Source organism: Balaenoptera ricei, chromosome 19 (assembly GCF_028023285.1).
Source record: "Balaenoptera ricei isolate mBalRic1 chromosome 19, mBalRic1.hap2, whole genome shotgun sequence".
Lineage (NCBI taxonomy): Eukaryota > Metazoa > Chordata > Mammalia > Artiodactyla > Balaenopteridae > Balaenoptera > Balaenoptera ricei.
In genome coordinates this window covers 44,378,944-44,402,649 of record NC_082657.1, presented here as the reverse complement: position 1 = coordinate 44,402,649, position 23,706 = coordinate 44,378,944, and the positions used below count along the sequence as shown (strand labels likewise).

At 51.3% G+C, this 23,706-nt stretch overlaps 2 protein-coding genes across 4 annotated transcripts; both read right to left on the bottom strand.

Annotated features, from left to right (window-relative positions):
- Positions 1-8,329: 8,329 nt before the first annotated feature.
- On the bottom strand, positions 8,330-8,801 carry LOC132354169 (small ribosomal subunit protein eS17-like). The gene has a single exon (XM_059905867.1). It carries the CDS (start codon positions 8,790-8,792, stop codon positions 8,385-8,387), a length of 408 nt encoding a protein of 135 aa, XP_059761850.1. The 5' UTR covers positions 8,793-8,801; the 3' UTR covers positions 8,330-8,384.
- A 5,880-nt stretch (positions 8,802-14,681) lies between these two features.
- CA7 (carbonic anhydrase 7) lies at positions 14,682-23,342 on the bottom strand. Of its 3 annotated transcripts, none has more exons than XM_059905864.1 (7): positions 23,289-23,342; positions 20,546-20,743; positions 17,621-17,739; positions 16,800-16,895; positions 16,633-16,695; positions 15,949-16,104; positions 14,682-15,446 (listed from the first exon to the last, which is right to left on the bottom strand). In XM_059905864.1, exons 1-7 carry the CDS (start codon positions 23,326-23,328, stop codon positions 15,324-15,326), a joined length of 795 nt encoding a protein of 264 aa, XP_059761847.1. In that variant the 5' UTR covers positions 23,329-23,342; the 3' UTR covers positions 14,682-15,323. The 3 variants fall into 3 exon arrangements, with proteins under 3 accessions (XP_059761847.1, XP_059761848.1, XP_059761849.1); XM_059905865.1 differs by having other exon boundaries at positions 20,546-20,670; positions 23,289-23,331; XM_059905866.1 differs by lacking the exon at positions 23,289-23,342 and adding an exon at positions 22,778-22,931.
- Positions 23,343-23,706: the final 364 nt, after the last annotated feature.

Genomic DNA, 23,706 nt, shown 5'->3' with positions numbered 1-23,706 from the left:
GTGTGCACTGGAACTTTTGTTTAAAGGCTATAACCAGCTCAGTTACCCTATACATGATGGCTAGCCCAAGGACCCTATCCAGTCTCCCAAGGCTTCCTTGTCACAAGGTCTTATTTGAAAAAAAATGAAGGAAAAGGACTTATCTCTGCCTTGAGAAAGGGAAAGCAGCTTAGCTGTCATTTTCCAAGAAAATATGTAAAAATACTCTGTCTCACTCAAAACCAAGCAAATGTGAATTAAAATGAGATACTGATTTTTGTCAGTCAACCTGACAAACATTAAAACATGATTAATACCTAATGTTGGTGAGTGGGCATTGCCATCTTGGCAGGTGGGAGTGTAATTTGAGGCTGTCCAAGGGACAGATCTTTGACCCACTAATTCTACTTCTTCTAATTTATCCTACAGAGGCAGTCAAAGGCAAACCTTACAAATTTTCTACAATAAATACACATTACCCCGTCTGTATAATATCTTGTATAATCAGAAAAAAAAAAGGAGCAAAATTGCATTTTAAAAACAGAGGAGTGGCGGGGGTAGGGAGATAGATTTCTTAGATGATTCTGGCCAAGTCCCCTGATTCCTTAGCAATGCAGATAGGACCATCTATGGAATGCTAGGAAAGCTGGATTTGAGCATGATCTTGTGTCAGGAGGAATTGAGATGGTGGCAGAAGGTTTTTGTCTAACTGTCAAAACCATATCTGGCCTGATATCTGGGAGAGTTTATAAAAAACCTCAGATGTCTTCTTTGCCAACATGAGCTTGCCCTTGCAATGTTTCTGTGGCATCATTGCTGCCCAAGGTAGCTGAATAAGCCCAGAAAAGCCTTCTTGCTGATCTGAGCACATTTGTGCTCTGACACAATTGTCCCAGAGACCAGTGCCATCCTAAATCAAGTGATTTAACCTCACCACCTTTTAACCAAGCAGGTGACTTTCCCCGGCACTGTCCTCTCCCAAACTGATCACACACGGGCACGTACACACATACACACACACACACACACACACACCCCACCTCCCTTTCCTTTAGAGGGAATGGTTACCAATCCCTGCAGAGCAGCAAACTCAGGGACATATTTAGCAAGTCTTGAGGATGCTCGTGACAAAGGCTTGGGAATTTTTGAAAAATACAAGTCCTGCCTCAGCCCTCTTAAACCTGTTCTGAAGCAACAGCACTGACAGACTTGCCAGGTTACCAGGAGGCCTCAAAATGGTTATGTTAGGCTCCTAGCTTCTAGAGGCAAGCTAAGATTGCCCTTCAGTAGAAGATGGGCAGAGCCTTTGAGGGGAAATACGACCTGTGTTTCTGTCTCTTTAAGGCTTCTCCAAACACAAGTCAATCTTTTTCAGCTGCCTGATGGAACAGCTGCAGCCAGGGCTGTGATGACCTAGGCCAGGGGGCAGCTTCTTCTGTGACACTCAACTAATCATTCCCTTTGCCACCATCATCCCACACCCATTCTCACTCAGGCCATATTAACTGGCAAGCTCAGAATTTTCCATCACCCTGGAGTCCCAAGCCTGAGGCCCAGCTCTGCCACCTACTTGCTATGTGATCCTGGGCCAGTCATTTCCTCTCTTGGAGTCTCTGTAGAACTACTTGGAGAGGGCAGTTGTGTGGCCCTTGGAGTTGTCATTTGTACTCTAGGTTGCCAATGACGTATCCCTTCTTGAAAGTAAATCTGGAGAGGAGTAGAAGAACAGCAATAGGGGCCTAGTGTGGGGAAGAGGAAGCAAGAGGAAGTTGGGAGACGACCTGGAGTCCCCCAGAAGCACACTTCCTGTTCTTTCCCTTGCAGCTTTGCTACCCTGTGAAACAATAGTCCTCCGGGCAACTTTGAATTCTCTCTCGCCACTTCTGTGGAGGCCACGCCCTGAGCTCCCAGGGCGCCCCTTTCAGGCAGGGTCGGAGGTGGAATGTCAGCACCTTGGCCTGAGCACGCCCCCAGCGCCCAACAGGAAGCCAAGAGTCAGGTTGGAAAGTCCAGGAGGGAGCTATTGACCAGGACAGAATTCAGATGGAAAAACCAGATTACAACAAAGAAGAGAAGGCGTTTGATAATAACAGCAATTATTTCTGCATCTCTCCCCACCCCCGCTTTCTCTTCGCACATGCCTTTGCGGGCAAAGAAAAGTTTAGTAGGACACATGCCAGAAGTTAACAATGCTTATCTCTGTAGGAACTTTCACATTCTTTGCCAGTCCATTTATTTCTTTATTTCCTTTTTAAAAAATGTTTTTAACAGGCAGCATGTATTTAGTAATCAGAAAAACCCCAATAATGTCTATCCTAGATAATTACACATGGGAGTGGGAAGGAAGAAGGCACAGCACAGGCTGGGTAGGGGCTGTTCAGGGGCAAGAGAGGCAACTGGGGATAGGACAGGGTCCTGGAGGAGCCTGATGTTTTAGATGGGGAATCAGGAAGCTTTATCTGATAAGATAAGCTTTGGACAGACATCTGAAGGAAGTTAGGGAGTGAGCCTGGCAGTATCTGGGAGAAAGCATTTGATGGAGAGAAAATAGCAGGGACAAAGGTCCTGGCCTTGCCAACTAAGGGAAGGGCTTGAATTTTATGGCCAGGGCTTCCTGTCTCATCTCCACCCCTTTGGCCAGGGCTGGGAAGCACGTGAAGGAGCATCTCACCCATGCTTTCCTAAAGTGTGCTCCATGGAACATAGTCCCAGAAAATATTCTGAGAGAAAAGGACCACATTCATACTACCCTGCACTGGAAGAGATTTCACAGTGAACAATGGCTTAGTCAAGGCGCTGAAAAATTGTGCAGTAAAAGTAATTCATCCAACTTCATAGCAGCAATTCAAAACAGTTCACCATGAGCCTCCTTTTTGCTGTAAAATCTAGTCATGTCTGGCAGAACCCATATACTTTGTGAGATGCCCGTATATCCATTCTTGGAAGAGCAAAATAGAGTCCGAAGACCTGAACTGACTTCCCCAGGTTCTCCTTTAAGCTTGTGGCTGAGAGGAGTCTGGGCCTTGCTCTCTGAACTCTCAGCCAAGCCACATTCCTAGAAGTTTCTTATCTATATTTGATAGCCTGAGGGACCAGTTTAGGCTTCTCCAAAGCCAGAGGGAGAGCCCCTGTACACTGTACAGGGTACCCTCTCAACATGCTGTGTTTTTGTTTAGCCATCTTTAGGTAAAGACTATAACTTAATAGGAACTTCATCTTCATGGATGCTAACAATGTATGCGTCTTTTCTGAACCTGGTCCTCCAGTGGGCAATGCAGGGCTGGTGCATTTCAATCACACTCATGAAAAATCAAATATACTTTAATCAGGCAATAGCGACAATTGAAGCCTCTATCTGAACACCCCACTTCTTGTAGAAGGCTGGGATTCTGTGGACTGGGTTTTTTTTTTTCCTATAGGATTTTTTAAAAATTGAAGAATAGTTGATTTACCATGTTGTGTTAATTTCTGCTGTAAAGCAAAGTGATTCAGTTATACATATATATCCATTCTTTTTTAATATTCTTTTCTATTATGGTTTATCATAGGGTATTGAATATATTTAGTTCTCTGTGCTATACAGTAGGACCTTGTTGTTTATCCATTCTATATATAATAGCTTACATCTGCTAACCTCAACCTCCCACTCCATCCCTCCTCCAACCCTCTCCCCCTTGGCAACCACAGGTCTGTTCTCTATGTCCATGAGTCTGTTTCTGTTTTGTAGATAGGTTCATTTGTGTCATATTTTAAATTACACTATAAATGATATCATATGGTATTTGTCTTTCTCTTTCTGACTTACTTCACTTAGTATGATAATCTCTAGTTGCATCCATGTTGCTGCAAATGGCATTATTTTGTTCTTTTTTATGGTTGAGTAGTATTCCATTGTATATCTGTACCGCATCTTCTTTATCCATTCACTTATTGATGGACATTTAGGTTGTTTCCATGTCTTGGCTATTGTGAATGGGGTGCATGTATCTTTTTTTTTTTAATTTTCAAATTTTATTTTATTTATTTTTTATACAGCAGGTTCTTATTAGTCATCTATTTTATACATATTAGTGTATACATGTCAATCCCAATCTCCCAATTCATCCCACCACCACCACCACCCCCCTGCCACTTTCCCCCCTTGGTGTCCATACGTTTGTTCTCTACATCTGTGTCTCTATTTCTGCCCTGCAAACCGGTTCATCTGCACTATTTTTCTAGGTTCCACATATATGCGTTAATATACGATATTTGTTCTTCTCTTTCTGACTTACTTCACTCTGTATGACAGTCTCTAGGTCCATCCACGTCTCTACAAATGACCCAATTTCGTTCCTTTTTATGGCTGAGTAATATTCCATTGTACATATATACCACATCTTCTTTATCCATTTGTCTGTTGATGGACATTTAGGTTGCTTCCATGACCTGGCTATTGTAAATAGTGCTGCAGTGAACATTGGGGTACATGTGTCTTTTTGAATTATGGTTTTCTCTGGGTGTATGCCCAGTGGTGGGATTGCTGGGTCATATTGTATCTTTTTGAATTAGAGTTTTGTCTGGATACATGCCCAGGAGTGGGATTGCTGGATCATATGGTAATTCTATTTTTAGTTTTCTGAGGAACCTCCATACTGTCTTCCATAGTGGCTGCACCAACTTACATTACTTACTTACCAACAGTGCCGTGGACTGGGTATTTTTTCTTCCCTGCTGAGAACCAGTGTGGCACTGTGGCCTTGGGACTCATTTATGAAGTGCCAAGCCCCTCAGTACTTTTTACACCTGCCTTCCCAGAAGACAAGAGCCTCTTTTGCCTCTGAAAGGGCACCCTGTGTAATGTGGTTTCAGAGGCTGGGCCTAGGGTTGGGCAGACACGAGAACCCCAGCTCTGCCATTGACTGGATACATGACTTGGGTAAGGGGCCTCGGGTGAATTTCGAGCCTCTGTTTAGAGGCTCAGCCATCTGCTGAACGGGGGCAGCCATTCCCATGTATGTTGTCGGGGTGACCCCCCCAGGTGTGTTGTGACTACAGAATGGGGGCAGGGGACAGTATGGCGGGGTGTTGAAGCAGAGCTGTCCTCCTTTTCTTGGCTCTGGAAATATTTCTGTCTAAAGAACTAGGACCTGTCACTGTAATCAGGGCACCCCCGCCCCCAGACTCTGCTGGAGACTGGGTCAAATTTAATTCAGCTTTTTTCCATGCTCACCTTCAGTTCCATGTAACTACCTCCAGGCCTTTGTCCCTATTGTTCCCCTGCCTAGAATGCCCTCCTCTATCCTCCATACCTTTGGGGAACAGTGGGGCCACTGTCTCAGACTTTCATGCATGCCCTCTCCCCAGTAGCCCAGTGGTCTCGGTGGCACTGACCAGCTGCCTACTCCACCCAGGGCTGGACCCCCTGGGCAGCAGAGGAAGCAAGAGCTTAGGATGCTAGTGAAGCAGGAGCACAAACAACAGCAAAAAATATTTTAAATATTTTGACAAGTAGTAACCTGCTGGGCAAGGTTGTTTCCCAGCACAGCTGGGCTGGGCCCCCGCTAGTGATCACTGGCTGGGATGGAGCAAAGACCAAGCTACACATGGCCACCAGGGGGCGTAAACACACTGCGGGAAGCACCTGAGAGAGAGAGAGAGAGTGTGTGTGTGTGTGTGTGTGTGTGTGTACATCCCTCCACAGTGCTTAGTGCCAGGAACTGACAGTCAGTGGTGGAGAGGCTGAATGCCTTTTAAGGGGCTTGGAGAGTGGTGGCTCAGTCTTGGCTCTGAATGTTATCCAATGCTGGTCCCAGCAATGCCCGCTCTGTGACCCAGAGCAAGTGTCTTAATCAGTCTTATCCTCAATATCTCATCTGCCAAATGGGAATAAGAATGGTGCCCACCTCAAAAGGTATTGGGTTTAATTAAATGAGTCAGTCCATGGATTGTGTTCACTGGTTGGTCATACCGCAGGCTCATGGAGCACGTTCTCAGGGTCACCAAAGGAAGGTGCTTTAAAATAATTTTTTATTTAATATTTTATTAAAATAAAAACATAATGGGAGAAATCAGAACTATGTTTAACTTCTTTATAGTTACCTGTCAGTTTAGTATCATATTGTATTGTTTTTATATCTGATTACACAGGTGAGGGTCCTGTAATCCTTTTGGTGTTTGGCTTGACTGGCTTTTCAGCCCAGAGAGGTCCCCAGAGGAGCTACAGATGATGGGGCCCCCTATGTCTGTTGGGGGTGCACTTCCTGAGAGATCCAGAGCAGTTGAGCAGATGTCCATGCAGGGCCCAGGAAAGTAGGTCCTGGTGGCATCCTCTGAGGGAGGAGTTGGGGGATGGGTAGCAAGGTCCACATAGGGTCTCCAATCCTCCAGGCCCAGAGACCAGCCTGCTACCCAGGAGCTGGCCATGGGGAGGCCCCACCTTAGAAACCCCATCAGTGCTCTCATCCACGCCCCCTCCTCCTTCAGGTCATGCCCAACCTTCTACCCTACGCCCCCCCAGCTGCCCCCTCTGTGGTTCTCTGACCCCCAGATGACCTCCCCATTTGTCCCCTAGACTTGTGGTACCACCTCAGAAAGCATTTGGAGAATCTGGGGTCAGTTGTCACATGGCTGAGGAGACCCTGGCATTTGGGGTGGTCAGGGTGCTAGGAGTCCTACAGGATAGATTCACACAACAGAGGATTGTCTGAGTCCTGCCCCACCTTCAAACATCTCACCTGGATGTTCAGACAGGTGAAGAATCTGTTTATCTCCATGGGAGCCTACAACCTTGTTCCATTTTATTTGGAAGCACAAAGTAATGCCTGCACAGGTTTAATATGTAGCAAATTATCATACTTTGTGTCATTTGGAATTTTACCAGGAGTTGTTCACCAAATAGGAAAGTCTCACCATGATGGCAACAATACTCGTGCTCCTCTGCCTGGAATGCATTCGTAGCTGCCATGTTATGGGACTTCTGAGTATGGGCGCAAACACAGGAAGACGTCATTACATCCTTGCGCCCCAGCATTTACATACTGCCACACATATCACTTTATTGAAAATAACATTATTTGTATATATAAATATACCTTATTTTGCATTATAAATGACTGTCCTTTATATTACAACTAAAGTGTTACACTGATTTTTTGAAATTATGTGTCGAGATAAGTTATATTTTCTTCAGTTTTCATTGTAGGCTCATAATGGGAGGTATGGCGTTTATTATTATAAAAAGGAGGCTCTGAGAATCTCACAAACATACTATGAGCAAAAAATCCAGAAACCAAGGATGTTTCTGAAATAAATACTTTGATTTAGTTGAAGTTCGAAACCAGACAAATGTAATTTATGCTATTAAAAGTCAGGTCAGTGGTTACTTTGGGGAGGTAGGAACGTAATGAGGACTTGGGGTGTATGGAGTGCTGGAAACATGCTTTTGGTGATCTGGGTGCTGGTTGCACATGTGGGTTCAGATTGTGAAAGTTCATTGGCTATGTGTACTTTTCTGTATATATGTTATGCTTCCATTTAAAAACAACAACAAAAAACAAAGTTAACATCACCAGTAATGGGGCAAATCAATATCATGTGCTGAAGACAACATGGGATTGTTTTGTGATACTCCCACAAAAAGTACATAACCTGAGTCTCTTCATGAGAAAACACCTGACAAACCCAATTGAGGGACATCCTACTACATCACTGGCCTGTGCTCTCCAACCATATCAAGGCTGTGAAAGACAAAGACACACTGAGGAACTGTCTAGAGAAAAGGAGACTTAAGGGACTGGACAACTGAATGCAGTGCATGGTCTGGGAATTTTGGGGGTTTACAAAGACACTATGGGGACAGTAAGCAAAATCTGAATAAGGTACATTGATTAGATAATAGCAATGTAACAACGTTAATTTCCTGATTTTGATTCTTGTACTGTGGTTATGTAAGAGAATGTCTTTGTTTTTAGGAAAAACCACTGAAGTATTTAGAGGTGAAAGGGTATCATGGCTGCAACTTATTCTCAAAGAGTTAAAAAAAATGTATATATGAAGAAAGAGAATGGAAGAGAGCAAAAGTGATAAAATGGGGAGCCTGGGTGGCCAGTCTATGGGTATTCATTGTATTTTTTCAACTTTTCCATAAATCTTAAAATATGCTATAGTAAAACATTGGGATTTAGGGGCTCCGGGTCTGATAGTGGAACCCTAAACGTTGGCTCTTCCTTTTTCTGTTCCCACGGCCACAACCCCAGTTCTCCTGGGTGTCAGTGTGAAGAGGGACAGGAAAAGAAGGAAGTAAAGCCTGGCATTTCCTGACATGGTGGCAAGGTCTTGTGTGGGCACTGAGGGCCCATCTCTAAGCGTCTTTTTTTTTTTTTTGTCCGAGGTTTATTGAAAATATTACAGCACAGCAGAAAGATTCAAATGGCTCCACGTGGTGTTTTGAAATTCATCCCAACTGTAGGCTGAGTGACCTGCAGCTTGGACAGACTGCCAAAGTCCAAGAGCTTCAGCATTTCCTTAGTGTCAGGATCTACTTCAATGATTTCCTGATCCAGGGCTGAGAGCTCAGGCACGTAATTATCTCTCCTCTCTCTCTCCTCCTCCTGCAGCTTGATGGAGATACCTCTCACTGGGCCTCTCTGAATCCGCTTCATCAGATGTGTGACATAGCCTGCAATCTTGTTGCGGAGCTTCTTGCTGGGAATGATGGTGATCTCCTCGCACATGCGCTTGTTGGTGTGGAAGTCGTTGCCCAGGCGCGTGTAGTACTTCTCAGTGATGACCCGGGCTGCCTTCTTCACGGTTTTGGTGCGAATGCGGCCCATGACAGCGGGTCCTTAGTAAAAGAGCTAAGCGTCTTAACTTACAGCAAGGCTTAGTGAAGTTGGCTGGGGTTGGTAGCTCCTGCCAGCTGCCTGACACCTGACTTTCTTTCCTCAGCATGACCTCTGACCTCAGGCAGCACTGGGATCAAAGCAGGTGCCGCAAAGACTGTAGAGCTGGCTGCTGTGTCCTGACCCCAGCTCCCAGAGTTGCCGGAACTGCCACTGGCGCCAGCTAAAGCAACCAGTTTGGTGCTCAGCGTTCCAACCCCAGCCCAGGGTCAAAGGACACATGTGAGCAACTCTGTACTTGGCTGATCTGAGCTGCAAGGGGTAAGGGCCCCCCCAGTCCCCTCTGCTGCCCCCAGAAACCACAGGCTTCTGGATTTAGTGCTGGGGCCAAGGCTTTGAAGGCTTGGCTGCCCCCAAAATATCTTTTCAGTTCACCTGCCCCTGCCTGAAATTATGCCATTTGAGCTCTTCTCTCCTAGGAGAGACCATTTCCAAACACTGAGTTCTCCTAAAGTACAGACCTCGTGTTGCAGGGGTCATAGTTCATGGACTCGGGTAAACATATTAAATGCCTTCATTTTCTGTAAATCAGTTGAATCTAGCTCTGAGCCCCCATTACATTGGGCTGGGAGGAAATTCATCCCAGGTATTCTCCCGTCACGTTGATGGGCAAGGTCCTGGGGGTCATGGGAGGCTGTTCTGGTCATCTGTCCCTGCAGTTTTTTTTTTTGTTTATTTTGTTTTTTTTAATTTATTTATTTTTATTTTTGGCTGCGTTGGGTCTTCATTGCTGCATGCGGCTTTCTCTAGTTGCAGCAAGCGGGGGCTACTCTTCATTGTGGTGTGCAGGCTTATCATTGCGGTGGCTTCTCTTGTTGCGGAGCACGGGCTCTAGGTGCGTGGGCTTCAGTAGTTGTGGCACACGGGCTCAGTAGTGGTGGCTCGCAGGCTCTAGAGCACAGGCTCAGGAGTTGTGGCGCACGGGCTTAGTTGCTCCATGGCATGTGGGATCTTCCTGGCCCAGGGAATGAACCTGTGTCCCCTGCATTGGCAGGTGGATTCTTAACCACTGCGCCACCAGACTTTGCTCTGGGCCTACAGGCCCGGGGCACCTGTGTCCCCATGCCTTCCCTGCAATTCCTGTCCCAGGAGGGCAGCTCAGTGGGAATAAAGAGCCACCAGCTCACCCTCACATGCCCCTGAAGACAGCATTTGGGTTGCAGCTGGAGGGATTTAGATTAGACTCACAGACTGCCAAACCAGGAACTGCCAGGGCACGGGCATGAGTCCATTCAGCGGGGCCAGGGAGGGGCAGCAGGAGGAGCTTATGAACTGCACCTGCCAAAATTTGCACTTGAGCCCCAAGTTAGAAGGTGAATTCAGGCCAAGATGCCCAGCACTTTCTGAGCCTCAGGGAGAGTTTTCTTCCTCCAATCTGGGAGGCTTTTAGCACCTGCTCTAGTCCTCCAGTGGCTCCTCATGGTCCCTGGATGTACGGGCAAACTCCTGCCTGGCATTTGAGGCCTCCAGAGCCTGGGGACCCCTGTGTCCCCAGCCACACATCTCCTCTTTGTCGATACATGCTGAGCAAGAGCCAGGCCTCCCTCCTCTCTGTCTGGTAAATGTTCACTGCTGCTGAGGCTTTTGTGCCTCCGCTGGGATGCCAACGACTTTGCTCTGGGCCCCTCTTCCAGAAAGACCTCCCAGATTAGTCAAGTCTCCTCAGCCAAGCCAGGATCCTTCTCAGGGACACTACCACCTCCCCCAACTCTTGACAGTCTCTTGCGATCAGTTCCTTCCTGAGGGTCTTGGCCTTTTTCCCAGTGGAACAGCAAAGGTCCTTCAGGGTGGCCTGGGACAGGGCCAGCCAGGCTGGAGGAAGGTGGGGAGTAGGGAGGTTTCCTGGAGGAGGGAGGCCCTGACAGAGGGAGCCAAGTTGGTATCAAATGTTCTGAGACTGCCCTTGTCGAAGACAGAGGCTTGAAGCAGATCTGACTCATTCCTGCCATCGCGTTGTCTGGCTCTGGGCCTGGCCAGAGGGCCTGCTTGGACCCCTCGCTAGCAGATGGCCTTGCAAAGAGTGACATCCGTTTTGGGCTATGCTGTCCAATACGGTAGCCACTGGCCACATGTGTTCTTGGGCACTTGAAATGTGGCTAATTTGAGTTGAGATGTGCAGTGAGTGTGAAATACTCACTGGATTTCAAAAATTTAGCCCCCAAAATCATGTAAAATGTCTCATTAATTTTTCATATTGATGATATGTTAAAATGGTAAGATATTTTGGATATAATTGAGTCAACTAAAATATATTCTTCAAATGAAATATACTTTTTTCTTTTATATAAAATTTTTATTATTTTTAAATTTTATTTTTGTTTTTTTCTTCCAGTTTTATTGAGCTATAATTGACATACAGCACTGTATAAATTTAAGAGGTACAGCATAATGATTTGACTTAACATACATCATGAAATGATTGTCACAATAAGTCTAGTGAACAGCCATCATCCTGTATGGATAAGAAATTAAAGAAATAGAAAAATTTTCCTTGTGACGAGAACTCTTAGGATTTACCCCTTAACAACTTTCATGTATAACTTACAGCAGTGTTCATTATATTTATCATGTTGTACATTACATCCCTAGTACTAATTTATCTTATAACTGGTTTGTGCCTTTTGACTGCCTTCATCCAATCCCCCCTACCCACACACCCCCGCCTCTGGTAACTACAAATTTGATTTCTTTTTCTATGAGCTTGTTTGTTTGTTTTTGAAGTATGATTGACCTACATCACTATGTTAGTTTCTGGCACACAACATAGTGATTCGATATCTCTATACATTTCAAAATGGTCCCTGCTCTAAGTCTAGTTACAATCTGTCACCATACAAAGATATTACATAATTCTTGACTATGTTCTTCACATTGTACATCTCGTACCTGTGATTCATTTATTTTGCAACTGGAACTTTGTACCTCTTGATCTCCCACCCACATCTATTACTTTCCTCCGCCACCCCTTCCCCTGGGCCCTCCAGTCCAGATCTCTTAGAGGGTCACCTGGCTGCCCTGGGAGGGCCTCTCTGGGATCTTGGGAGCGAGCAGAGCCCACCTTGTCTTGGGTACCCCAAATGTGCCCAGCATTGGCTCCAGGAAGCAATCTTGCCATGGATGAGGATTCAGGACCCAGTCCTGGGTCCCTTGAGGTTGGCCATCCCTATTGGATGTAATAGGGTCAAACCTTGCACTGTAATTATAAGAGAAGGAGGCCACTGTGGTTTTAAAATAGTTTTAAAATTAAAAAAATGGGGCTTCCCTGGTGGCGCAGTGGTTAAGAATCCGCCTGCCAATGCAGGGGACACGGGTTCGAGCCCTGGTCTGGGAAGATCCCACATGCTGCGGAGCAACTAAGCCCATGAGCCACAACTACTGAGCACGTGTGCCACAACCAATGAAGCCCACGCACGTGGGGCCCGTGCTCCACAACAGGAGAAGCCACCGCAATGAGAGGCCCACACACTGCAGTGAAGAGTGGCCCCCACTCGCTGCAACTAGAGAAAGCCCATGCGTAGCAACGAAGACCCAAGGCAGCCAAAGATAATAAATAAATAAATAAATAAAATTAAAAACAAAACAATAAATGAATTAAGTGGAAGGATGTAAGGAATGAGGAATCTTGGCAGCCTTGGGATAATTATTTTAAAATCAGCTCCCATTTCTCAAGTCCTCTGCAGCTCCAGGACTGTGGTGCCACCATCCCTGGGAGGTGGCGGTGGGGTGCTAAGATCCCTGGCAGGGCCAGTAGTATTAGGCCTATTTGGTCACCACTATGCTCAGTGCTCTGGCGTAGAGCAGGAGAGTTAGCAGACAGATCCAGCTTCAAATTTTGCTTAGCCATTTGCCTATTTAACCTCCCCGAGCCTCATCTTCCTCATCTGTAACTTGGGGGTGATGACAGTTCTTAGATCATAGGGAGAGAGTCAGACATCTGCCCCAGGCCCTTTACCTGCCACCTGCCGTCAGGGGCAGCATTACTAGCGTTACTTCCCTGCGGCCACCTGCCCCCAGGCTGAGCAAACACTGTCCTCCAGACGCTATCCTTTTCACCATCTCCTGAAACATGGAGAGAGAAAATGGCCCCCAGATTGGGCCAGGGGTGCCAGCCGGGCTGAAACTGTCTGGCCCTGTGCTGGAGCAGCACTTGATGAGGGGCCCTGCCCCTCCTGTGCCCCAGTGCACTCTGGGGACAGGTTTGCCCTGAGCATGAGAATGGAAGGGGGGAGTCAACAGAGCAAGCCTCTCCCTTACCTGCCTCCCTGGTCTCGAAGCTAGAAGTCTAAGGCCTAATTCTACCCTCTCCTCATGGCCTCACCCAAAACCCAGAAGTATCCCATGACCCTGGAGTGCCCTTCTGGTATAGTGACTATGACAGGAGCTGTGGCCAAAGTGAGTAGACCGATGTGCCCCCAGCCCCCCTGGGACCTGCAGCTTGGCCTCCTTCCCAAGGATGTTCAGACACGCCACCGGCCCATCTTTCCAAAAGCCTCGACCCTGTGCCCCCTCAGCTATCACCTTCTTCCCCTTCACAACCACACGTATACATTTGCTGTCCCGGTTTCTCTTCCCCTCACTCCTCAGCCCCCTCACTGCCCACCATCTGCCCCTGTCCTGGCTCGTGGGGCACAGTGATGGCTGGGTCTCTAAACCTTCTGGACTTGGGCTGGGACTAGGGTGAGTCCAGCAAGGCACTTACGGTGCACATTTAAGGAGACATGCACTCTCAGTGTCATACAAGTGCAGGCTCGGGGCCTGAGGGTGTGTGCCTCCTTAAATTTTGCACCCTGAGAGATCACTTGCCTCACGCCGGCCCCAGCCCTGCCTCAGACTCCTCAGCAGCCCCCAATGCCCCTTTCCAAACTCTCTCACCTAGGTATCTCGGACCCCACTCTGTGGCTTTCCCTCTCAGCAGCCCCTCCTCAGGGTTGTGCGCTGGTTCTGTGCTAGATCCTGGGTCCCTTCTCTCACTGAGCACCCTCCCCCTCCCTCCCCTCGGCCTCACCCACCACCTTGAGTGAAGATGCTCCAAAGCAGCCCCCTCTACGCTCCACCTCTCTCCTCGGCTCAGACCCCAACACCCCAGCGCTTCCTAGCACTCCTCTCAGGGCCCCACAAACGCTGTGTGTCCGTCCTGGTCTGCTGCTGCCCGGGCTTTCCTGTCCTCTCTCTCCGCCCAGGGACACACCCTGCACTCCCCTCCACCCTCACAGATAGCCAAATGCCACCTTTGGGCTCCACCTCCTAAATCGCTCTCATCCAGCCCCCTGCTCCCGGCCTCCACCACCCTGTATTCTTTCTCCTGGCCGCTGGCCACGACCTTCTCCTGCTGCCAGTCCTGCCTGCCCGCTCACACTCCACAGGGATCTCCCAGCCTTTGCACATCTGCCCCTGCCCCTCCTCTACTCCAGATCCTTCCTGACTCCCATTAGCCTTGGGAGAGAGTCCCAGGCCCTCCCCCAGGGCTCCAGCCCCACTCGTTCTTCTCTGTTCCACAAACACCCTGGGTTCTCACCTGGGAGCTGGCACACCTGCTCTTCCCTGAGCTCAAACATGCTGCTCCCTTCTCTCTGCCTTGGAATACTGGTTGGAATTTAATTTCTTCACCAGATGAAGACATCACAGTGTGAGCTCAGGGTGGGGGAAGTAGGTTCCCCCTTTTCTCTGCCTCCATGGCCCCTGCCCTGCCCTCTGTATCACCCTCACCTGTTCGGTGCCCATGGCCCTCTCAGCATCCTGTGCTTGACTTATCACCATGGCCTCCCCGATGCCTGGAACAGCACTTGACAGAACACAGGCACTCAACGGGTATTTGTTGCATGAATGAATGAATTTATTAATCAGTGCATGGATGGATTGTCATGTAGGTGGCTTTGGTGGCTGGGTGGGGATGAAGGGAGATACTACATAAGCTGTAGCCAGTGCCTGCCTATGGCAGCAGGTGGCTGGAGGGAGAAGGCCATGTCACCTCCAGCAGGCTGGGTCCTGACTTTAATGGCCTGGCAGTGAGGTGCGTGCATGGCGGAGGCCTGCAGAAGAGGTAACACCGAGAGGGCAGCTCTGCCCACTTCTAATTATTGCTTGAGTCTTTCTGGCAACACCAGCTGCCTGCCCTGGAGAGTTTGGTCTCATCCATCACAGTGTGAGCTCAGGGTGGGGCTGCTGCCATTGCCAGTGGGGAAGACAAGAGGAGGTTCCCAGGGGCCTTTGGGTCTTGGAGAGCAGAGGCAGCGTTAGGCTCGGACCGTGCTCAGCTTCTGTCCTTCCTGTCCCCAGGGCAGCTGAAAGGTGTCCCCCGACTTGAGGGTCCCATCGAGAAGCCTCCAGGTGGCCAAGGAGCAAGCCAGCTGAAGTGGGGTCCACAGCAGCCCTAGGCAGGGAGCCTTGGATGGTTTGGTGTCTGCTGACATGGAAGCCCTTGGGAAGATGGTGCTTCAGTGGCCGGCTGGGCAGGTAGGCAGCTCAGGCCCTGAAGGAGGCCTTGACCACACGGCCCTTCAGTGGCTGTGGCGGCCGGAAGTTGTTCACCATGTGGATCCTCTCATCATCCTCTGCGGTGAAAAGCAGGCTCCGGAATTTCTCCATCTTAAGGCAGAAGAGATACTCAGGGCAGAATGGGGGCGTTGTGGTCCTCTCTGATCCCAGACACGACATCTGGCATACCCTGCCCAGCCAGTTCTGCCCCTCTCTCCTCTTGCCCCTAGGGCTTGTCCCTACTTCTCCCCGCTCATTTCCTCTTTGGGAGCCCAACCTCAGTTACTTACTCACTAAAGATCCTCTGAACCTGGACCCTGCTCCACCTAGTTCCAGTTCCTGTCTAGCTAAGAATCATCAGCAAATGCGGCATTCAGATTCTAGCACGCTAGGGGTGGTCCCAGGATCCAGGGAGCTCCCCTTCTAGTCTGTGTCCAGGTCCTAATAACTAACAACCAAGCTGACTCCCACCCAAGAATCTAAACATTTATTAGCGAAAGACGGGAGCCTTGATGGTGGGACCACCGGCTGTGGGCTGCTGGTTGGGAGAGTCACACTGCCCGGGTGTGCCTGAGTGCCGCATCCTTCCATCTGGTACTGTGGGAGGACTCACCTGCCTCTCAGAGATGCTGATGGGCTCCCGGAGCACAATCCAGGTGACGCTCTCGCTCAGTGGGGGTGTTGTCAGGGAGCCGGGGTAGGTCCAGTAGTGCTGGCTGGCAGGCAGGAGGTACTTGGGGTTGAAGCAGCTGAACTGGGCCTTGGTGCCCTGGGGTAGGGTGAGGGACCCAGGAGTCAGCAAAGACCTACCAACAGGATGAGACCAACACCCTCCCCACCCATTTCTGTCAATAGGATTTAGGCTTCTCCTTGGCCCACTGATGCAAATTGTGGCCAAATGTCTGTGATCCCAGAGGCTATTTTCCAGCCTGGCCGGCCCTCTCCACCCATTCCCTTGTATGTAAAAGCTGTGGTTCCTAAAGCTCTTTTGGGCACCATGTTCTCTCCCTTGCCTTCAACAGAACTTAATGGCGCTGCTGGTCAGAGTACCATTAATGTGACAGGCATCTTATCAATCCTATGCCCAACCAGACTTCACACTGGGCATTCAGTGGGGCCATGGACCCTGATGACGAGGAGTCAGTTACAGGGCACCACAGGTGCTGACCTGCACCCTTCACCTCTGCCAGGATTTGCTGCCAGGATGGAGAAGTGGATGGGCCCACTCCATGATCTGGCCTCTTCCTTCCTCCCCACCAGGCTGCTGTGGATCAAGAGCATGGACCCCTGGTCTCACCTTAAACCGAACCATGTAGAGTGCATCTGTCAGACGGTTCATGCTGGGGTGCTCGTCCCCCGTCTGTCAGGGAGAAGTAGTGTGAGCCCAGATCTCACTGTGTTCTGGAACTAGGGGTGGTGGTACCAGGCCTCCCACGGCCTTCTGGGCCCAGGTAACCCCCTCACCTCCAGGAAGACACCAACCACAGCCAGGCCATCGGGTGCTGAGGCCGCCTCCCCAAAGGTGCTGTACTTCTTGGCATTCCAGTGAACCAGGTGCAGCTACAGGGGCAACGACAGGCCAGGCCAGTGCTTAGTGCCTCCCAGGGGCCATGGGAGCTCAGAGCCAGGCTTCCCTCACTCCCACCGGACTCCTGGCCCCTCTGCAGGAGGGGCGGGCCACAGATAGCATTTACCCTGTTCTGGGCCTGACCCTTTCCTGAGCCCCAAGGGACCAAAGAGATCAGGCCCTGCCCTCCGTGAACTGTGAAACAGATAATGACTATCCAGTGTGACACCTCCCTGAGGAAGTGAAGCCTGCAGCTGAGTCCAAAGAATAAGAAGGGGGTTACAGGATGGAACACTTGGGGCAAGGTATTCCAGGCAGAGAGAACAGCAGCCTGGAGATATGACAGAGCCAGCTGTGGGCAGGGGATTCATCACATGCAGGTCAGTATGGGAAGAGGTCAAGGGAGATGAGGCCAGGCAAGGCCAGTTCATGCAGGGCCTTGAATGCCAGGCTTAACCCTTGAAGGGTTGTTAGTAAGGCTGTGGTGGGACTGGATTTGGCCATCATAAAATTCCTTCTGGACACACAGATCGGGACAACAGTAGGCAGAGTTCAGGTGGAAGACCTGAACTTCAGGTGAAGGGCGTCTCTCCCAAAGGTCCCTGAGTGACCTCACTCTCTCCAGTGCCTCACACCAGGCACCTGTCAAGACCCTGACTCCCCAGTCCCCAACTCCTTCCCCAAGTGGTAAAGGGATTCAGGTAGAGGAGGGTCTTACTTCGCTGGGGAATGACTTGCCATCCACCGTGTGCTCTGAGCCCTCACTGTGCTTCTTGCCCCAGTGGAAATGGAGCTGCTTGAGCCGGTAGGGCCCATCCAGGGGGCCCCCAGTCACCACTGCGGGGAGAAGGGGTGTGTGTAGCAATTGCTGTGAAAGAGCCCACATCGCCTGCAGGCAGCAGTGCCAATATCAGGGCAGTGCTCAGGAGAGGGATAAACTTTTCATTTGCAACATTCCTTGTGCTAAGTGGACTTGGATCAGTCCCCGCCCAGTTCCTTATGCCCTTAGCTGGGCCAGGGCAGAAATCCTGGAGCCCTGTATGTGACAGAGGAGTCTGGTACAGAGTGGGTATATCTCTCCATCTGGATCCTCCCCACTCTTGCCCAGTTTCGAGTGGAAGTTGGGACTTTGCCTCTCACGCCCCAATTATCACTAACAATAGACCTCCCATGTCTGGAGGAGCCCTGACCCAGAGCTGGGTCAGAAAGATTCTTTTCTTTAGTCCTCATAGTAGCTCATGAAAAACAAAACCTATTATTGTTTCTATTTTATAAAGGAGGAACTGAGGCACAGAGAGGGCAAGGCATTTGCCCAAGGTCACACAGCAAGGCACTGAGCTAGGATATAAGCCTGCATCTACTTCATATAAGTCCAGAGCCCAAAGCCCTAATCACCAGGCCGTGCTGCCTCCCCAGAACCTGGAGGCTCCCCAGGACCTGATGTCTGAGGCCAGCTCCTAAGGGTCCCCACTCTGATGGTCAGTCCCAGGTACCTCCAATGTCCCTCCTTCATGCCCTCTTTGGCAGGCCCCACTTATGCTGGTTTTGTGAATTTCCCACTCTGATACCTGGAGAGCTGGGGCCACTCACAAGGCCTCCTGGGACTGATTGAATTTCCAGCTGAAAGAGATCTGGCAGTGGAGGGAGCCCCAGCCAGGCCAGAATGTGAGCTCCTGGATCAGGTGACGGCCCTGGGCTCAGAGTTCCACTAGGCCCCTCCAGGACCGGTGACCAGGGCAGGGCCTTGCCCCCTGTGGGCCCTTCAAGGAGGAGGACCATGGGACAGCCCAGAGGCCCCTTCTTGCTGTCCTGCCTCATCTGAGGAGCAGGGCCTGTCCGTGGCAATGCTGGGTGGTTGACTGAGCCTGGGGGTGATGGCTGTGGGCCAGGGCCCAGTCAGGCTGCTCCATCCTGGGGAGGCAGGAGTAGCCAGGCCTGCAGGCTGAGCTCCCTGATATGGGCTGGGAGGGCCCACTCTTCTGAGCATGACCCACCTGGGACTCCACAGTGCAGTCTCTTAGGGAGTGAACTGCCTCCCTAACCCTTGAGCTTGGCTCCCTTAGCCTCCTCTCTCCATCCTGACCATAGAACACACTGCCATTCACTGTGTACTTCCTATGTGTTCAGCAGTCTGCAGACATTAATCCCCACAGTGACCTAGAGGGGGACGCATTGTTACCCCCTTGGCCAGACGTGGGACTGAGGCTCAGAAAGGTAGGTATCCTGCCCAAGGTCACACAGCTGGGGAGTGGCAGAGACCCAACTGTCTCACTCCCAAGCCTACTTTCTTCCCACTGGTCCCCTACCCCTCAGGCCTGGGCATTCTGATAGGGGAGGGAACCCAAACCAGGCCGGAAAGTGAGCCCCTGGATCAGTGGTCCAGAGGAATGTTCCCTTGGGCCTTTCCCTGCCAAGAGTGGCCTTCACTGAGCTACTGATGTCTGAATTGAGCCCTCAGTGCCCTCTGAAGGCTGTTTAGAAGATCCAACCATTTGAAAACTGCTCCTTCATAAACTGTGATCTAAGGTCATCAGGAGCTCCATGTCCCTCCCCAAAGTTCTGGGTGGGAGGCTTTTCTTAGAATTCAGTACCAAGAATGCTGTGTCTCTCTTCTGAGGATCTGTTGGATTTCCTACCTTCTGCAACAAGAACTATAACTGATCCTCTTTCCCTTTTTCCCTAGCCTACCAGGGAACTCAGAGTTAAGCAACTAAGATGATTCCTATCTGGCTTTCCTCCTCTTCTCTGCCCTTTGATTTTCTATTTGAAACTTAAGTTTCCCTGACTGCTTTCATTGGGCGTATGGGGGGTTGGGGGAGGCGACAGAGGGGCAAAGTACCAGTCACTTCCTTACATAAGAAACTTTAGCAGCTTCCCTCCTTACCCCACTTCATCCCTCACAGGCCTGGTCATAAGGACAAAAATCCCCTTACTAAGGAGCACTCCCGAGGCTTCTGTCCAAGAATTTATCATGAAGGAACCCGAACTCTAATCCCAGGGCAAAGAGACCTTGGAAGGAGCTGTTACAAGTTCCCACTGGCCTCTCTTTGGCCCAGGATGGTTGGGATCTTGAGGCTGTAGGTGGGTTGGAGAAAAGACCTTTGGAGTGGGACCAGGCTGGTTCTGGCCCTCCCCAGCTCACTGAGTCTCTACTTGCCCATCTTAGAGGTAGGTTCTTGAGAAGAATAAAAGAACTGCCTGTGACCTTAGCAAAGGGTCTGGCACGCAGAACATTTTAGCTCCGTTCTCTCTGCTGGGCTTGGCCAGATCACACAGAGAGGAGGGTTTGGCCTTAGGCCACACAGCAGCTCAGTGATGGGGCAGGGAGTGAAAACAAACCTGACCTAAAGCACTAACTGAAAGAGAAGAAAGAGAATTAGCATTTCTTGAGCATCTGCTATATGCCAGCACTACAAACATCACTTCAGTTTTTCATTTCTCCTCTCTATGACCCTAGGGAGGAAAATAGGGTCTTAATGCTCCCATCGTATGCATCAGGAGACTGAGGCTCAGCCTAAGGCTTCACAGCTGGTGAGAAGTGGAGCCTTCCTTCCCTACCACAGCATGCTGCCCCTCCTGAGCCTGCCCAAAACAGGTTAGGATCCCAGGGGGAAGGGTACCAGGGTCCGGCAGGGCCACTTACCAGTTCGGTCATCACTGTCATTGAAGTCCACTTGGACAGAGTGGCCATTGTTGGCGATGCTGAGGGACATGCAGGACTCATAGGAAAGCTCTAGTGGCTTCAGGCTGGGCGAGTACACGGCCTGGCTGGATACAATATTGATTGGTGACTGGCGGTCTCCCTGGGCAATGGGATACAGCTTGTGCCAGTGTGAGGGGCCTGCAGACGGAGAGAGGGCAAGGACTCAGGCCAGCCTGAATCTCTGGGCTGCAGACTGAGGGCACCTGCAAGGGATGGTCTCCGTGCTATCCTTTCAGAGATTAGCCCCTGCTTTGGAGCCATGAAGTCTGGAGCTCCAATCCCAGCTCTGTCACTTCCCCTCTCAGCCTCCATTTCCTTGTCTGCGAAATGGCCTCACTAAAACTCTCCACCCAGAGCTGATAGGAGGCCCAGAGAGGTAATGCATGGAAGGGAGCACAAAAAAGCTACAGGCTCAGGGGCAGTTTGGGGTAGTGGGTCCTCCCCAACAGGCAGTATTGCTTAGAGGGGTCCCCGGGCTCCCGAACTCCCTGACCTGACCCTACCAGGTATCTGGCCTCTTCCTGCACTTTGGCCAAGTTCGAGTTGGTGTTTGTGATAATGATAACAAAAGTTCACATCAACCTCGCTTTGGCTCTGTGACATGAATTTGCTCCTCATACCAGCCTCGTGAAGTAGAAACGAGCATGATCCCCATTTCACAGATGAAGGAACTGAGGGCCACTCGCACATGTGCGCGCACACACTTGGGCACTGGTATAAATACACAGTGTGTGCATGCATTGCCCCCAGCTGCCCTCCCCAGGCATGTGCAGGTCCGGAGAGATTTTCACGTGCGCACACATATATGCACAGTGACCTGAGCTCACTGCACCCAGAGCCGTCAGGCCCAGTAACACATGTGTACAAACACATAGCCCTGCCAACTACCTCTGATACACACATATGCACCCTCACACACAGCCATCCCCTGTTGCAAACCCAGGTCTGCACTAAGAGACTACAGCAAAACACATGCTCGTGCACACGCACACACACCTGCATGCACACCCACGAGCACCCACCACCTGCCTCCCAGAGACTCCATCTGCAGCCGAGAGGCTCGGCATCTCCCCGGGGAACATCCTGAGATGCAGCCTATTTTTAGACCTATTGCCGGCTGGTGCTTCTCCCCGTTTTTGGCTTCTTAAGTTTTCCTGAGAAAACAGCAGCAGGTGCTGACAAAGCTGTGTCCCCAGTGGATGACTCAGAATCGTGGCCCAGACCCACTGGGTTATTTTTGAAGTCCTGTGAGCATGCTGCATGCCGGCACCTCCATCCTCTGTCTTTCCCTCCCTAATTGCACCTAGACTGGATGGCCCAGGACTGGGCGAGGGGCAGCAGCTTCAGGGTGGCCAGCTATGGGGCAGGCCTATTGGGATACTGGACACAGTGCTGGTGGGCAGGACCAGCAAGAAGGCTGGAGTCAGGGGGAAGCACCCTGAAGCTGGTTGGGAGCAGGTGCTCTGGGGGAAGAGGATCTTCTACGGGTCGTGTCAACCTGCCCCTTCTCTGCCTCTCTCTACATCTCTGCTGATCTCTGTTGCCTTTTTCTGAAAGTCTCTTTCTAGCTTTTGCATGTCCAGATTTGGGGTTCTCCCCTCCAAAATATTCTCCTGTGTGCTTGGGGTCCCAGAGGGGCCAGAGACACCACAGCACCTCCGTAACTCTTTCTGGCCCATTGTAACCTCCAAACCCCCAGACTTTGTAGCCTAGGACCCCCGCCCACCCTCACAGAGTGCCTGTCTCTCCTCAGATGAGTGGGAACGGGGGTGCTCCTCCCACCAGCACTTCCCCTTCTCCCCACTCCCACCTGCCTTGCCTGGGTTTCGTCTTGGCAGCCTGGATCTTGGCTCCTCATTGTTCCTCTAGGGAAAAGCAAGAAACCCTTATCCCACACCCCGACCCCAGTTTGGTAAGAAATAGCCCAAAAGGAACTGACTTGCCCCAGTCCCACACTCAAGCCTTCTGGCTCTCACCGTCTGCCTCTTCTCCCTTCCTCTGCATCTTAAGGAAGCTGAGTTAGGACCGAGGAGCTATTCTCCCGGTCAGACCAGGAGGCTGCTGTGGGCCACGGGCTCGCATGCCTCACACCTGGACCTGCTCAAACACCCTGCCCGAGGCAGACACCCGGACACGTCCGTGAGCCCCCAGATGCTCCCTTCCTTCACATACCTGCCGACTCGAAAGCTCGGGCGCTTCGACGGGGAAACTCTGCACAGGACACCGCGCCCTTGCCCACGGGGAGCCCAGCTCGCCGGAGGTCCCGGCACACACGCGTGCGCGCTCCCAGCACAGACACCGCGCACAGCGCTCCGCCGGGACCGCCCCCCGCTGCCCTGGGCTACCTTCACCCGCTGCGCACTCCGACGATAAGTGAGTGTCCCGGCCCGGGTCAGAGCGAGCGGGGCCGTCAGGGACTGCGCGGAGGAGGCGGCTGGACGCGCTCGGCCGCGGGGTGGCTCGCTGGCGGCGGGGCCGGCCGGGGTGCAGCGCGGACTTTGCGCCAGGTGCGGGGGGAGCCAGGGCTCGGGCCGGGCGGGTGGGCCGGGTTCTGGGGGACGGATGGGAGAGGGATCCCGGTCCGCCTAGAGGATAGGGGGCTTGAGGGTCCCGCAAACCCGGCTGGGCGCGAGGGTCAGGAGTGAGTCCCAGCGGGTGGGGGCCGGCTGGGGTCTGCGCCTACCGTCGTTGTGGCCGTAGCCCCAGCCGTGGTGGCCGGTCATGCTGTTGCAGTCCCCGCAGCCGTGCACCTGCCTGCTCAGCTCAGTTCTGCTCGCTCGGACTGCGGCTCCGGCCCCGCTCGCTGCCGCGGAGCAGCCTCTTAAAGCGGCGGCAGGCAGGAGGAGCAGTTCCCAGGCGACCCGCCCCCCACCCCCCCAGCAGGGCGAGAGGGGCCGGCCCTGCCCCGCCCTCGCCCACCCGCCCTCAGGCCAGTTGAGCCCCGAGTTGAGGTGCGAGATGCGGGGGGTGGGTGGGGGGCGGTCAAGGGGACCTAAACCCCAGCCCCATCCCCACCCTGGCCCTGGCCGGAGCACTCTCCCTCCTTCCCTCCAGCACGTGTACAGGCTCTGGGGCAGGAGAAACGGCCAATGCTGAGGGCG